This window comes from Lithobates pipiens, unplaced genomic scaffold (genome assembly GCF_037356315.1).
Source record: "Lithobates pipiens isolate NorthernLeopardFrog02 unplaced genomic scaffold, aLitPip1_a1.2 Scaffold_27, whole genome shotgun sequence".
NCBI lineage: Eukaryota > Metazoa > Chordata > Amphibia > Anura > Ranidae > Lithobates > Lithobates pipiens.
Genome location: NW_027507788.1, coordinates 110,702,122 through 110,719,024, shown reverse-complemented (window position 1 = coordinate 110,719,024; position 16,903 = coordinate 110,702,122). Strand labels below are relative to the sequence as shown.

Genomic DNA, 16,903 nt, shown 5'->3' with positions numbered 1-16,903 from the left:
TCCTTCACGGCCACCTCTCTGTGTGCCCCCCCCCCTCCTTCACGGCCACCTCTCTGTGTGCCCCCCCCTCCTTCACGGCCACCTCTCTGTGTGCCCCCCCCTCCTTCACGGCCACCTCTCTGTGCCCCCCCCTCCTTCACGGCCACCTCTCTACCCCCTATCTATCTTAACATTTTGTTAATTTAAGCAATTTTCTGTATCCCCCCTTTATTATTTAACTGTTAGATTTAATGAAATGAAGGGGGAAAAAAAAGAAATCGGTCGCAAAAATTGGCATCATATCGGCCATCGGCTGCCCCGATTTCTAAATATCGGCATCGGCCAGATTAAAACCCATATCGGTCGACCTCTAGTTTTGCCAAATGGATGCGATGACCCTGTGGTGGATAGAGTGGGATTTACTTTGCACTAGGGCTGCAACTAATGATAATTTTCATAATCGATTGGCCAATTATTGTTTAGATTAATTGGTTATTAGATTCTTTCATTCAGCGAATTTACAAAGATCTTTCACATAAATAATTCTTGTCTGAAAATTGATCTGTATGGCAAGCACACCTATGCAGTTTGCTTTTGATCAATTTATGCAGTGCTTTTTGCTGTGCATGTTGATTTTTTGCGCACATGATTTGGCTGCGATTTGCATTTGCTTTTTTTTTTGGGCCAATTTGTTGTTGGGATGATTTAAAAAACACGAATTTCTGCAAAAATGCACTACATGCTTTTCTGCAGCTTCTCCATTGAAGTATATTGAGCCAAACAAGCACCGTTTTGCGTTGAAAAATGTCCTGGACCCTTTCCAGCATCTGAAAAAAGCATAGATGTGAATGTTAAATGAACTGTAGTGCGTTTCTGCAAAAAGCATAAAAAAACACAGGTGGAAAGCAGATCTAAGACGTTTAGTAACATAATGTGGTTAAAAATAAATTGGCCCTTCCTAGTACAAAAAAAAAAGCAAATAATCGCAACTGTAAGGAGTTCATTTTTTTTTTTACTGTGCAACAGTGAAAATAATATTTACAGTACCGATTATTTGCTCTTTTTGCACTATAGAGGGCTAATTTTAGTTTTTTTAACTCCATTATGTTACTGGCCAATTAATCGATTCTGAAAATAGTAATCGATTAATTTCATAATCGATTAGTTGTTTTGGCCCTACTTTGCACCCAATCTGTGGTTCTTTATAACATAAAGGCATTAGATAGCAGTGTAGGCCTCATGCACATTGTATGCTTTTGATGTTTTTTTTTTTTTTTTCTGCAGTAAAAAAGCAACAGTTTGCATGGGCATTAATCCATGTGCTCACGTTTGGCATTAAAACATTCTATGTTGGTGGGAGGTGGTTCTGTCTCAAAAGTGTTACTAGCTATCTCCACTGGATCGGTAGGTAAATTCTCCCCCCTTCCTCAGGCATTATGATGGGCTGTGGGTGCTTCCTGGGGCGGTTGGCTTTGCGGCTTCTCCCCCTCTCTAGACTTGGGTTGCTGGGCCCAGTCCTCTCACTGCTTTCCCACCTGCCTGGTGTCCTGCCCTGGGTGAGCAGGGCTCTCGCAGGCCCCTGGGCAGACTTGGACATTTCCCTGACCAAGTGGGGGAAGTGGCTGGTAGGGAGGTGCAGCCATGTTTGTATAGCTGTGTAACAGTGGCCATTTTTGCGGCCCTAGCACTGGGCATGTGATGTAGGGGTCAGGTTTCTTTTTGGCTTGGACCAACTCAGCACTTATAGGAGGCCTTCTTTGCTATGGCTGTACACCGCACTGCTCTCGTTGACCTTGGTTTGGTGGTGAGTCCTACTGAGGTCTCCCTCTCTGCCGCAGCCTCTAAGGGGTGGTTTTTATCTGCCTATTTGTGGATGTTGGTCCTGGTGGTTCCTGCTCTGGAGAGGTATGCCTACACATGGAATCTAAGGAGCACTCATCTCCCCCAGACACTCTCATCAAGGTGCCAGGACTGTCCAGGTCGTCTATTCCCTTGGGTGCATTTTTGGTGGTCCATGAGTCATTTGGTCAAAAGGCAAGTAAGGACCCCCCCCCCCCCCCACTCGCCCCATCCCCCTCGTATGATTCAGAGCAGGAGTTTGGTTCAGTCGCAGTGAGTCTCAATTTTCCTGCGGAATCATGGGATGCGGCCCCTGATCCTTCTGATGACGAGGATGATTATTTTGCCATGGCTGTCTGCACTTATTACTGTGGTGTGGGAAACCTTAAAAATTAAGCATCCTTCTGGGGTAGCTGTGGAGGTGGCTTTAACCCTATTGGTACTCACAAGCTGGCACATTCTGGTAAGGATCTTCCTTATCCCACCTATTTTGACAAATTTGTAATGCCATGTGCGCGGTGCGCAACGACTTTATAGGCATGTGGCATGGTCATTGGATGATGATACCTGGTGACCCTGCCCCTTATGACTTCACAGCCCAATCATGCTCCAGGTGGTGACGTCATAAGGGGAAGGGCCACCAGATGAAATCTGATGACTACACCCCATGCCTATATAATTTGTTGTGCACCACGCACGCGACATTACAGCGGGAGAGAGCAGGGGCGAGTGTCAACATCGGAAAACGACAGAAAACCGGGCCAACGCTAGCAAAAGAGTGGGCAAAAGAGCGCAAGATAGCGTAGGAGCCTGGCAGAAGACACCGGAGTCCGGGAGAAGAGGCCGGAGAAGTAGGAAGAGACCTTTTTTCCCCCCAGGTGAGTGGGTAGGGGTACGATGTACCTCATACTCATTAACATAGGGTAGGGGGCCGGGATCTGGGCGCCCACTTATTAAAGGGGCTCCCGGATTCCGGTAAGCCCCCCGCCCACAGACCCGACAACCAATGGTCAGGTTTGTCGTGAAGAGTCCCTTGTCCTCATCAACATGGGGACAAGGTGCTTTGGGGTGGGGGGGTCGTAGGGCGTCCCCTTGCCCCAAAGCACCCACCCCCCATGTTGAGGGCATGCGGCCTGGTATGGCTCGGGGGCAGGGGCTCGCTCGTCCACACCCCCTTTACTGACCGGCCGGGCTGCATGCTCGGCTAAGGGCCTAGTATGCTCTTGGAGGGGGAACCCATGCCGGTTTTGTGTTTTAAAATTTGGTGTGGAGTTCCTCCTCAAGATTCATACCAAACACAGTGTCTGGGATTGGCAGGTATCCAAGTTTGATCCCCGTTCATTGAAGTCGGACTCGTCTCTGACTTCCGGTCGCAGGACAAAATCGGATCCAAAGTAGGATGACTGTCATGTCGCACCAGTGTAAAACCTTATAGTGCTATTCAGCATAAATCAGTCCTGCTGCAGTGCGTTGGTATGAAGCTGGCCTGGTGTGCGTGGTGTGTATTTTCTTCCTATTTAGGTATGCTTGCATTATAACTGTTGACTGTTTTTTTTTTTTTCCTAACAGATAAATGAACTTGATGCAGATTGCTATGACCAAGAACCTTCTGATTATATCATTGGGGATGGATCATGTCCAAGCAGTAATGCTATGGGCGTAAGTATAGTTACTAGTTTGTGTCTATATCCATGCTTTAGCAAATATTCATTTTAAGGCATTGCATATACCAATGCCTGTTTACCATTTATAGCTTGCTTTCGCAGAACATTATATCTAATTAGCACATGGATAAAGAGGTTATGGCATTGTCAGGCAACAAAAGCAGTGGCTTTGTTGAACGATCCCATGTAGTTAAGAATAAATGAGAAAAACCAACAGTACAGAGGAGCTTTATGCTTCAATTACAGTGTATCGAGAAAGTATTCACAGCACTTCACTTTTTTCACATTTTGTTATGTTACAACCTTATTCCAAAATGTATTAAATTCATTCTTTTCCTCAAAATGTATTAAATTCATTATTTTCCTCAAAATTATATAAACAATACCCCATAATGATAACATGAAAGAAGTTTGTATGAAATCTTAGCAAATTTATTAAAAATAAAAAAAACTAACATTTACATAAGTATTCACAGCCTTTGCGATGACACTCCAAATTGAGCTCGGGTGCATTCTGTTTCCACTGATCATCCTTGAGATGTTTCTACAATTTGATTGGATTCCACCTGTGGTAAAATGTATTGGACATGATTTGGAAAGGGGCACACCTGTCTATATAAAGTCCCACAGTTAACAGTGCATTCAGAGCAGAAACCATGAAGTCCAAGGAATTATCTGTAGACCTCTGAGACAGGATTGTATTGAGGCACAGATCTGGGGAAGGGTAAAAATGTTTGGAACCACCCGGACACTTTCTAGAGCAAGGTGCCCAGCCAAACTGAGCAATCAAGGCCATAGGGGGGTGACCATGGACCCGGTGGTCATTCTGACAGGGCGTTTTTCTGTGAAGAGAGGAGAACCTTCCAGAAGAACAACCATGTCTGCAGAACTCCACCAATCAGGCCTAGAGATGTGAAGGCACGGAAAAAAAACTGAAAAGTTCTGAATTTTTTTTTTTCGTGGTTTTTTTTTTTTTCCCTGAAGGCTTTTTTGTTTTTGTTTTTCCCCCAAAAATTGGATTTTTTTTTTAAAAAGAATAAAAAAATCGAATATTTTATTTTAACATGATGAATTTGATGGTGTTCAGATAATTTGTAAATCATTCCTAAGAAAAAATGTATGATATCAGATCATTCTAATTTCTGTGCACTGAGTGAGGACAAGCAAATCCTAGGCAACAAACTGAACCCTCCAATGCAAGAACAGTATGCGTTTCTTCCTTTAGGAGGTGCTGTGCTGCCATTGTAGCAAGAAAAAGATTTCAGTTTTGCTTTTGCATGTTAGTGGGTGTGTTTGGTTTGTTCTGTCCTCTTCACTAGGCCTCAAAAGCATTGGAAGAAAAACGGAAAATTCCTATCAAAATACTTACCGTAATTTTCCTTTCCTGATGGACTCCATGGCAGCAACGTGTGGGTTAAGTCCCGCCTCCACTACCCTATAGGACACTACTCCCATAAATCTTTGCTCCCTGCCCATGGCCGTGTTCGATAACTAGCCTACTCCAGCCATTTTGGGAGGGAACTCCTGCTGCCATGGAGTCCATCAGGAAAGGAAAATTACGGTAAGTATTTTGATAGGAATTTTCCGTTTTCCTGACAGACTCCATGGCAGCAACGTGTGGGAAATAACTCGCCAAACACACTCGGGTGGGCAAAAATGCTGAACCAAGATTTATTTAACACTGTCCACTGACAGCACCTTTAAACCAAAATCAACAGAAGATAAACTGGCAGGTTCGACACAATAGTGAGCCATAAATGTATGAATGGACGACCAAGAGGCAGCCTTGCAGATAACCTCAGGAGCCACATGACGTGAAGCTGCCCAAGAAGTAGAGAGACTTCTCGTGGAATGTGCCGTAACCGCCTCAGGAGGAGCCAAGCCCTTCTCTTTATAAGCCCACTGGATCGCCTGAACCACCCACATGGAGATGGATCTGACCGAAGCCCTAAGGCCTTTGTTTTTGCCATGAAAAAGAACAAAAAGGTAATCCGATTGCCGGAAAGAAGCTGTCGCCTCCAGGTACCGTTTCAGAATAATTCCCATGTCGAGAGGATGAAGATCCTGACTCCCAGCAGAATTAAAGGTAGGAAGAGTAATGTCCTGATTTTCGTGGAAGACCGAGGTAACCTTTGGGTTTGAACCCAGCATTGGCACTAGGACCACTCTGTCAGGGAAGAATGTGAGGAAAGGTTCCTTTGATCCTAAAGACTGAATCTCAGAGACTCCCTTCGCTGAGGATATGGCTACCAAAAAAGATGTCATTAGGGACAATTCTTTGACTGAAAGTGATCTGTCCAGTTGAGAGAAAAAGTCGAGAACTAAGGGTAAATCCCACTTGGGGAATCTGGGTTTCCTCTGTGGTCTAAGTCTAATTGCTCCTTTAAAAAATTGCTGAACCAAAGGATGTTTAGCCCAAGATATTCCAGAAAAGGCTGAAATTGCCGAGACTTGCACACGAAGAGCGCTGACAGATAGGGGAATGTCTAGTCCGGACTGTAAGAAACTCAGAACATCCTGAACCGTCAAATTACCATCGGAGCAAGACCTGGAAGATAAGTGATTTGTGAATCTAGACCAAATCCTCTCATACACCTGGTTGGTACTTTTCCTTCTAGCACTCATGAGAGTAGGGATGGCCTCCTTTGGACAACCCAGAGCCTCTAACCTTCCCCTCTCAAAAACCAGACCCTCAGACATAGATGGGCCGGGCAGGGATGGAGCTTCGAGCCCTGGGACAGAAGATCGGATCTGAGAGGTAAGGGAATCGGATCCCTGACACTGAGGAGCATTAGAAGCGGAAACCATGGCCTGTTGGGCCAATAAGGTATTACAGCTATCACCTCTACTGCTTCTGATTTGAGTCTCCGCAGGAACTGTAGAATAATAGGAGTTGGAGGAAAGGCGTAGGCTTTGTTGAACCACCATCGATCCGTCAGAGCATCCACTCCGTAGGCCTGAGGATCCCGAAACCTGGAATAGTATCTTGCCAGTTTCTTGTTGCAAGGGGAGGCAAATAGGTCGACCTCTGGGACGAACCACAATGTTAGAATCCACCTGAAAACTTCTACGTGAAGGGACCATTCGTTGTTGTCCAGACTGACTCGAGACAGAAAGTCCGCCTGGACATTCTGTGTTCCTGGAACATAAGTTGCTGTAATGTTGACCAGGTTCTTCTGAGCCCAAGACATGATTGGCTCTACCTCCTGAAGAAGGGAGAGACTCCGAGTACCTCCTTGTCTCCTTATATATGCCACTGCTGTTGTGTTGTCTAGTCTGAGTAGGACCGAGGTTCCTGAGACCAGATGACGAAAGGCCAGGAGTGCCTGAAAGGCTGCCCTCAATTCTAGAATATTCGACACCGTCCCCCTGGAAGGGAAGTCCCAGGTGCCTTGTGCTACTTCCGACAAACAGTGGGCGCCCCAGCCCCTGTTGCTGGCATCCGAAGTTATTGTTATCCACGAGATGGGGAGAATGGAATGACAATTGAATAGGTTCACCTTCTGAAGCCACCAGGGCAGAGAGATTCTCATTGAAGATGTGATCCGGATAGGTTGAGTCTTGTCGCCTAGCCATTGGTGAAGAAAACCTTTTTGAAACGGTCTCATCTTCCATTGGGCCCACTTCACCATCGGAATCGTTGCCACCATGGTGCCAATAATTCTCAAGCACTGAAGAGCCGGAAGATGGGAGGCTGAGAGGGCCGGACGGATTCTGTCCCGAATTACCACTACTTTCTCCTCGGGTAAGGAGATGGTACCCCTCACTGTGTTGAAGAGTGCGCCTAGGAATACCAGAGACTGGGAAGGAATTAACTGACTCTTTTCTAGATTCAGGATCCAACCGAATTCTTGAAGAGTGGAGATGACCTGCTCCTTGTGCACTAACAGACGGTCTCTGTCCTGGGCTAGCAGCAGAAGATCGTCTAAATAGTGGTGAAGACGAATTCCCTTGGTTCTCAATAGAGCCACTACGGCCAACAACACTTTTGAAAACACTCGGGGGATGTTGAAAGTCCGAACGGGAGACAAACGAACTGGAGATGTAGTTTTCCTACTGAAAATCGCAGAAACTGCTGAAAATCTTCTGCCACAGGGACATGAAAGTACGCGTCCTTTAGATCTATTGAAATCATCCAGTCGCCTGACTGGACTGACTGTTGTATTGTCGACAAGGTTTCCATCTTGAACCTTTCCTTTCTGATAAAATGATTCAGATGTGTAAGGTCTATGACTGGTCTCCAAGAACCGTTTTTCTTTTGGACCATAAAAAGAGGAGAATAAATTCCTCTCCCTCGTTGATCGTCTGGCACGGGTACGGCAGCGCCTTGAGCCAATAAAGATTTCACGTAGGCCAACAAGATCTGCCTTTTTTCTTCTGAGGCTGGAAGGGAGGTGGGAACAAACTTTAGTCTTGGGGACCTGCTGAAGGTCCAAGAATGGCCTGAAGAGACCGTTCTGACGGTCCAGAAGTCCTTGATTGAGGCCGCCCAGACATGCCGAAAATGTAGAAGACGAGCCCCCACCTGGCCTATCTGAGCGGGCCCAATCTCAAAAAGATTTGGTTGGTTCCCTCTCTCCTGTCGCACTGCTCTTGGCAGATTTCTTGAAGGATGACTGCCTTGATTTCCATGATCTAGAATATTCCCGACCCGGTCTATAGCTACGGGCCTCCCTGGCTTGCTCCTGATACTGTTTTTTAGGAAAAAATCTCTTCTGGCTTTTTAGACGCCTGTCCTGAGGAAGAAACCCCGATTTACCACCAGTGGCCCGGGATATGGCGCTATCCAATTTATTCCCAAAAAGGGAAGAACCTTCAAAAGGGATACGGCACCACACCTGTTTTGAAGCTGGATCAGCCAGCCAGGGACGGAGCCATAGGGCCCGCTTTGCGGTTACAGCCGAAAGCATAACCCGGGACACTAGGCGGATGATGTCAATCGAAGCCTCCCCCAGAAAAGCCGAAGCAAGCCGTAACTCCTGAATAGGAGAACTTTTAGCGACTTCCTCCGAAATGTTTCTGAGGGTATCATCCACACCGTCCGTCCAGACTTCCATGGCTTTGGACATTGCCGCTAAAGCCAATGCTGGCTTGCATGCCATACCGGCAGTGAGGTAGACTCTCTTTAAATCGGAATCAATCCGTCTATCTAAAGCATCCTTAAATGAAACTGTATCCTCCAAAGGAAGGGTCACGTGTTTTACTAGTCTCATCACCGCTGCATCCACAAGAGGAGCCGATTCCAGATGCTTGACCTCATCCTCCTTAAAGGGATATAACCTTAGGACTTTTGAGAGCATACTATTCTTTTTCTCCACTTTACTCCATTCATCCGTGATGACCTCACCAAGTTCAGACAGAAATGGAAAGTTAAGACGCTCCCTTTTAAGTTGCTTAAAATACTTCCTTTGCTTGGAAGGATTAGCCACCTCATCTTCCCAGTTCAAAGCCTCTCTGATGGCCTTCACCAAGGGGGAAAGTAAAGCAAAATCAAAACCCACACAGGGACTATCTTCCTCAGATTCACTGTCTGAAGCAGCAGCTGAATGATGGCTGGTTAAAGAGGATTCCCAGAGCTCTTGAGCATGCGACTCCCTGACTGGTGACTGAGGTGACTCTGATTGAGGCACAGGGGTCTGATTGGCCCTGATCCCCTTGAGGGACTCCTTCACCACTTTTTCCACAAGGGATCTTAGTTGCTGGTCCGTACTCCCTCTCTCACTAGAGGCTTTGGAAAAGCAGAGGTCACACAGGGATTTTCCAATGGGAACTTGTGATCTGCATCCCCAGCAAGAGTTGATAACTGAGTGGCTGGAATGAGCCCTGGAGGAGCGAGATCGATCCTCGCTACGGCGCCCAGATCTAGAGGGTGAGCCGTGATGCTTAGACTTGGAATATGAGTGCCGGTGGTAAGATTTAGAAGAATCGCTTCCTCTGTGCGTTGAGCTGCGTTGCTGTTCTGATCTAGATGGGCTAAGACAGAGATAGAAGAGACATACAGATAAGGAAAGATAACAGACTGACTAATACCGGACCCCTCCCCCCCCCTTACTTCCCCCCCAGACAGTACCTATTATGAGAGGGCTGGCCACATACAGGCGGAGGTGAATCCGTATCTCTAAGGGTCTCCATAACTGCTGCAAAGACATATAAGTAAGGCTGAGGATGCTATAAACACACACACATGCCCACCCCCATCTTCCCAGAAGGCCACCTACCTCCACAGCAGAGAACCTGGACAAGGGGAAGTCACGAAATAACCTGCAAGCATTCCCAAGGCATGCAGGCTATATCCCATGTTTAAATAAGGCGCCTTAATGACGTCATCACCGCGTCCCGTGCGCCGCTACCGCGCATGCGCGAATAGCGTCACTTTGCCGCTATCGCGCATGCGCGAACCAAGCCTCGATCCTGAGTCGTACTCGCGCATGCGCAGAACGAACGTATTAACGAAAACCAGGAAGTGAGCGACGGCTGGAACGCAGGCTAATCCGACCGCAATGTCTAAACCATATACCTATACACAGGAAAAAACGAACAGAAAAGAAGGGAAGAAGGCAAAGAACAAACACAAACTGCTGCCATGAAAAAAGAGGAACAATCTTACCGCTCCCACACGAACGTCTCCAGGCCGAAGGTAAGCACAATACATACCGGACTTCTTAGGGCACAATAGGTCACCTGCTATTTAGCTGGGCTATCCGACCAAATGCGCAGCCTGCCTGCCAGTGGCTAGGCTCCTGGCTTTCCTCCAGCGCTTATATCCAACTGCCCACTCCATACCCCGCTAGTAGCTAGGGCTTAACGGAGATATGCGACAACTTCGTCCACAGTCGCTTTTCGGCCAAACCAATGATGGAACCGTGTGGGAGCAATCTTCAGGTAGAAAGACCATACGTCTGGTCCTACGGAGGAGGACAAAAAAAGAACACGGCCATGGGCAGGGAGCAAAGATTTATGGGAGTAGTGTCCTATAGGGTAGTGGAGGCGGGACTTAACCCACACGTTGCTGCCATGGAGTCTGTCAGGAAATATAGAGCAATAGAAAGGACCTGAAAGAATATACTTAATTAAAAAAAGGTAAGAGTTTACCTGATCTGATTCTGAATCCTTTAGCTACATTAGTTTATCTTTATAACCTTTTGTGTAAATAATAATTAAATTACCAGTAATCTGGTTCTTCCCTCCCCCACCCCCACACACAATCATAGATTAGTGTCTTCTTGCAAAGTAGTCATTTTTTTCTTGTTTTTATTTCCTACTCTCCTCAGAAAAATGGTGAGACATCTAGCATATGGAGGCATTACAAGTTCTTCTGAAAAGAAAAATGTGATCTGCAAATATTGTCAGATCAGTGTCCTGTAGATATTAAAAAATCCTTCATGGATCAAAGTGAAGAGGACAACAATGATGACAATGCACAGTTTTTCAATCTTAAAAAGACAAAAAAGTGCTAATGTAGCATTTTTTAAAATTTTTCCGAAAATTTCAGTTTCCCCCCAAAAATGAAAATACAAGTTTTGTTTCCAGGCTTCAAAATTTCTGTAAATTTTACATCTCCAATCAGGCCTGTATGGTAGAGTGACCAAATGGAAGCCAATCTGGAGTTTGCCAAAAGGCACCGTGAAGGAGACTGAGACCATGAGAAACAAAATTCGCTGGTCTGATGAAACAAAGCTTGAACTTTTAGGCCTGAATGGCAAGCATCATGTCTGCAGGAAACCAGGCACCGCTTATCACCTGGCCAATGCCATCTCTACAGTGAAGCATGGTGGTGGTAGCATCATGCTGTGGGGATGTTTTTCAGTGGCAGAATCTGGGAGACTAGTCAGGAGAGAGGGAAAGATGAATGCAGCAAAGTACAGGGATATCCTTGATAAAAAAAACAGCTCTGGACCTCAGACATAGGCGAAGGTTCATCTTCCAACAGAACTTCAACCCTAAGCACACAGCCAAGATAACAAAGCAGTGGCTATAGGACAACTCTGTGAATGACCTTGAGTGGCCCAGCCAGAGCCCAGACTTTAACCCGATTGAACATCTATGGAGAGATCTGAAAATGGCTGTGCATCAACGCTCCTCATCCAACCTGATGGAGCTTGAGAGGTCCTGCAAGGAAGAATGGGAGAAACTGCCCAAAAATGTGTGCCAAGCTTGTAGCATCATACGCCAAAAGACTTGAGGCTGTAATTGGTGCCAAATGTGCTTCAACAAAGTATTGAGCAAAGGCTTTAACCACTAGAGATCCGCGCTATATCCAAATGACGGCTACAGCGCGGACCTCCTTTGCCGGAACTACGTCTATTGACGTCGTCCCATGCACGAGCGCCCTGCACGCCCTGTGATCAGCGAGTCTATGAGACTCGCCTGATCACGGATCCGAGCAAGGGGTCGATCCCGGCCCCTTACCACATGATCAGCTGTCAGCCAATGACTGCTGATCATGTGATACAACAGAGCTGGTAATCGGCTATTTTTCCTCCTCGCGCTGACAGCGCGAGGAGAAAAAAAAAGAGCCGATCACCGGCGGCCGTGATAGGGACATCATGAATAAATAAGTGCCCCCTGTCAGTGCCACCCAGCAGTGCCCACAGTGCCACCCATCAGTGCCCACAATCTGCCTCAACAACGGTGCTGCACCCCAGTGCCACATATCCGTGCCCATCAGTGTCATCTACCAGTGCCCATCAGTGCCGCCTATCAGTGCCCATCAGTCCCATCTATCAGTGGTACCTATCAGTGCCCCTTAGTGCCACCCATCCATGCCATCTTATCTGTGCCCATCTTTACCCATCAGTTCCGCCTTATCTGTGCCCATCACTACTGCCTTATCTGTGCCTATCGGTGCCACCTTATCTGTGCCTATTAGTGCCGCCTTAACTATGCCTATCAGTGCCCACCAGTGCAGCCTATCAGTGCCGCCTCATCAGCGCATTTCAATGAAGGAGAAAAATGACCTGTTTGCAAAATTTTATAACAAACTATTAAACATGATTTTTTATTTCATTTTGCATATTTTTTTGTTTGTTTAGCAAAAAATAAAACTCCCAGCTGTAATTAAATACCACCAAAAGAAAGCTCTATTTGTGGGGAAAAAATGATAAAAATGTCATTTGGGTACAGTGTTGTATGCCCGCGCAATTGTCATTCAAAGTGCATCAGCGCTGAAAGCTGAAAATTGGTCTGGGCAGGAGGGGGGTTTAAGTGCCCAGTAGCAAGTGGTAAAATACTTATGTACATGTGATTTTTTTTTTTTTTTTTCCATAAATTTGCAAAGATTTCAAACACACTTCTTTCACATTGTCAATATAGGGTATTGTTTGTAGAATTTTAAGAAAAATAATGAATTTTAAATCCATTTTTGAAATAAGGCTGTAACGCAAAATATGGAAAAACTGAAGCGCTGTAAATGATACTTTCCGGGTGCACTGTATGTTAACATAATGTTTGTTAATATTTCATACTGGCTACATCTTTAAAGAAACATTTATTGAGAAACGTGGTGGCTGCCTTTGCCAATTAATTTCTAAAGATGCTAGTACACTGACCAACTGCATTAGGTAATCTGTGAGTCACCGTCCTGGAGTGAGTATTGGTAAAAACAGACATCTTATCTGTATAATTGTTCCAGATAAAGGGCACAAAGTATTAAAGCAAGAAGATAAACATGACATCCAGGAAATAGTGATGGGCTCAGGTTTGTTCGGGATCCTGGTTCCAACCCACCTGAGCAATCCCGCCAGGAAGCCAACAATGCATACTACCAAACATAGGCAGTAAGGCATTTTCTGGTCTGTGCAGCTGCAGCCCGGGAAATGCCTCACTACCTATGATTGGCGGTGTGCAGTGACTGCTTCCTGGCAGGATTGCTCAGGTGGATTTGGATTACGATCCTGAACAATCCTGAGCCCATCACTACTAGGAAACTAGCATTTGCAAGAAAAGAAATGGCACCTGATTCCCCCCCCCCCCCCCCCCCCCAATGTATCCATATAATCCCACTCTATGAAGCTACAGTATTTTTGCTAGTGTCATTACATGATGGGTGCCCTTTTCTTTTTGGAGTAGAATTTCCTACAGTTTTTTAACCAGAATAATTTACCCATTTTGACTGTCATGTCATAGCTTATTAGCAATCTTAGGTTTGGGGACTCTTGATCATACCTTGGGAACCATTCCTGGACCCCGTGGCATGTGGACTGGCCTGTAACTTTTGATTTTGAGTTTAGTTGGCAACAGGGTGCTATACAGGTCCATACTTGGTCCATTTTTGTGTTACCCAGACCTGGGCAGATTCTAGATGAGGACAGGGTAAGGCAGGGTTTCCCAGCGATATGAACAAGGAATGATGGGGGGGTCCGTGTACCCTTATACATACTGGTTCCTGACTTGCCTGTCTGTATGGCTCCTGGCAGTGCACTTCCCTCTTCCATTTTCCATTGACAAACGAACGAGACACAGACATTGGAACTTGGTTAAAGCCTGAGTTGACTCAATTCCCTCATCAGAAAATCAGAATCCCCTTAATTAACATCCATTTTGTAACCAGCAAGGGAAGACCCTCACTTTGCAAAGGAGGATTACAGGAGGAAAACACATAAGAGACACCAGCAGAGAGTCTGCCACAGGCCCTGAGCAGACTCCAAATTTTCTCTTAAGTTTTTAGCAGTCCCCTTGTTTCGGAGCAATGTCTAACACCAACACCCTTTCAGCCAATTGACTCGGGTTTTTCTTACAGGTATACAACATGCGACTTGTCTGACTAAGCTAGAATCTACTTCCACTATATATTCCACTATATATGTTTATGGGCTGAAAGTATAATTTCTCCAGTCGCCTTCCAGGATGGCACCCTGAGAGATGACTGGTCCACCTGACAGGAAACACAATCAAAGAGGTTATAACCCCCGCCCCTCCCCTGTGCACCTCATTTTTTGATTGTGTTTCCCCACAGCGAACCCGTTAGTTTTTTTTTTCTATGGGACCCGAAGCCTGGGGCTGGTGGTCTCTCCCTGGGAGCTGGACCACAAGCTTGGGAAGCCTCTGGGTCCGGTAGGATTTTTGTATCCTTCCTGGTGGGTTTTCCCCATTCTCTTCCTGGGGGGGTGGGGGCAGCATTGGGAAGAGCCCAGCTAAGGACTGAAGGATCCTGGGTTCAGTGGTGTGCCCAGAACTTCAGGGGCCAATATTCTGCTCCCCCTCCTTACCTGTGCAGGTGCCGTGCAGAAAAGGAGTCCTGGGTGCCCTCTGGTCTATGTATCCTGTAGCCTTTTCTTAGGGCTAATGAGCGGTGTAGTAGCTGCTCCCCTCTCCATCTTTTCAGCCTAAGGCAGTGTTTGGAACCCCCTCCTATCAGGCACACAACACTGGGGTCACAGAGCGGAGACAAGGTCACTGATTTCTCTTCCTCATGGCAGGGACTGGAGAGGGTGTCGGCCGGCTGGAGTTTTCTAGGCGTGGAGCTGTGACCATTCTGGCACCTGGCTTCTCTCCCTGTGTCGTGCGCAAGCTGTTGTGCGTAGGTTTGCACCGCGTGTTTGAACTGAGTGCTCGGCGCCATCTTCTCGGCTTCCAGGGGACGAATGCCATAGTTTCCTCCCCAGCACTGGAAGTGACCTCGGAGTGTCCTGCTTCATTTCCGGTTCCAGTCTCCGGCAAAACGGCGTCTGAGGAGGAGGATGCTGTTTCCTTTCAGATAATACAGCTATATAGCTGGGCAAATGTCAGAAGGCTATCTATTATCTACTGACGCCAGCAGCAATAGAACACGAGAGGCCCACAGGGTCTACAGCCATGGAGGAGACCACAGGGGGTGAGTCAGACCGGCCGCCAGAGGTTTTGATGGGGGAGGGTACCCCCAACTCTTTCCTCTGTGTGATACAGTGCCATTCTAACCTTGTGCCTGTGTATCCTTTGTTTCAGGGGAGGACGCCACTGCCCAGGGAGTTGCCATCTGTCCTATTAATCCTCTGCCCGCTCTAAAAGGTGCGGAAATTGCAATGAGAAATTACCCCTGAAACAGTTCACCCAGCGCTGAAAGATGATATCCTGAGGGAATGGAAGGAACCTGAAAGAAAGCTCTTAAAATACAAGACTTGGAAACGTAGGTGCCCCTTTAAAGAGGAAGATGAGGAAAAGTTCTTTAAAACTTTCAGACTAGACGCTTCCTTGGCACAGGTTTCCAAGCAGTCTTATCTTTGAAGATGCAGGCAACATCAAAGATGAGATGGATCTGCAAGCTGAGACCATTTTGCGCAGAGCTTGGGAGGCTTATGCTGCAGCTATGAGCCCTGCATTAGCTTCAGCTTGCGTAGCAAGAAACACAGATACGGGGATCTCCAAGTTAATGGATCACGTTTCTTTAATCATACATCACAGGACACAGAGCCATAGTAATTGCTATGTGGTTATAGTCCACCTTCAGGTGCTGGACACTGGCACACCCTAAACAGGAAGTTGACTCCCTATATAACCCCTCCCATACTGGGAGTATCTGTTTTTTTTCCGCCAGTGTCTAAGGTGTTGGTCACGAGTGAAGATATGCTGTGCTGAGCTCCACTGTAGCAATTCTTGCTGGGGCTAGCTATGCAGCTAGATCCATTCAAAGTGTCTTTTTTTTTTTTTTTTGGGCCAAATTGAATGGTATCCGGGCCTCGTGTCCAAAGAAACAAGGTCTTTGCTTGTAAACGCTTCTCTTTTTAGAGAACTGGACCCCGGGATCTAGTACTTTGGTATTTTAAGCCATAAAGTTTTACTGGCGAGGTGCTATTACAGGTCTAGGATTGTGGGTTCCCTGAGGGTCCCCGGTTCCTGAAGGTTTAACGGAACCCACCGTGAAGGGTGAAGATTGGGTCTGTTGGTTTTACCACAGAAAACCCTGCAAAGGTAAGTGGAGTTTTTCTAAGGAATTTTTAAATTTTCTTATGTCATGCCTAAGTGTCACCACTGGGGGCTGTATGGAGCATGTACCTTCTCATGCTTTCCTCAGAGATCATGCAGTGTCACAGAAGCAGCAGGCTGTTGTCCTCTGGTTACCAGACAGAACTCCGGTAAGTTTTGGGGGGGGGGGTGTTTCTTCCACCAGACACCCCCCACCTGTGCTGAACTCTCCTCTTCACGAAGCTGAGCATTGAGGCAGAGTTAAATGGGAAAAAAAAAAAAATCAGCGATGCTGTTTTCTTTCACCGCCCCTACATGGCAGCGGTTTTCAGGTCTCCTCCACGCCGTCCCTCCCTCACACCCAAAGCCGATCCCGATGGATCGGAGGCCCGCACTCGCACGGGAAAACTTTTTTGAAAGAGAAAGGAGAGGAGGAGCTAAACGCGACGTTGGTGTCCTCCAACACGGGAGTGGGTTTAAAAAAAAAAAAAAAACTCGTGCTGGCTGCAAAAATTGTCAGAGGGACATGAGAGCAAAGAGGG

The 16,903-nt window shown here is 46.6% G+C and overlaps 1 protein-coding gene across 5 annotated transcripts in view; it reads left to right on the top strand.

The window, feature by feature from the left end:
• ARHGEF12 (Rho guanine nucleotide exchange factor 12) overlaps window positions 1-16,903 on the top strand; it is a 428,628-nt gene that overhangs the window by 158,777 nt on the left and 252,948 nt on the right. For all 5 annotated transcript variants that reach the window (XM_077457372.1, XM_077457369.1, XM_077457370.1 and 2 more), the window contains one exon: window positions 3,388-3,477. In XM_077457372.1, coding sequence (XP_077313498.1) covers window positions 3,388-3,477 — 90 coding nt within the window. The remainder of the gene's footprint in view (window positions 1-3,387; window positions 3,478-16,903) is intronic.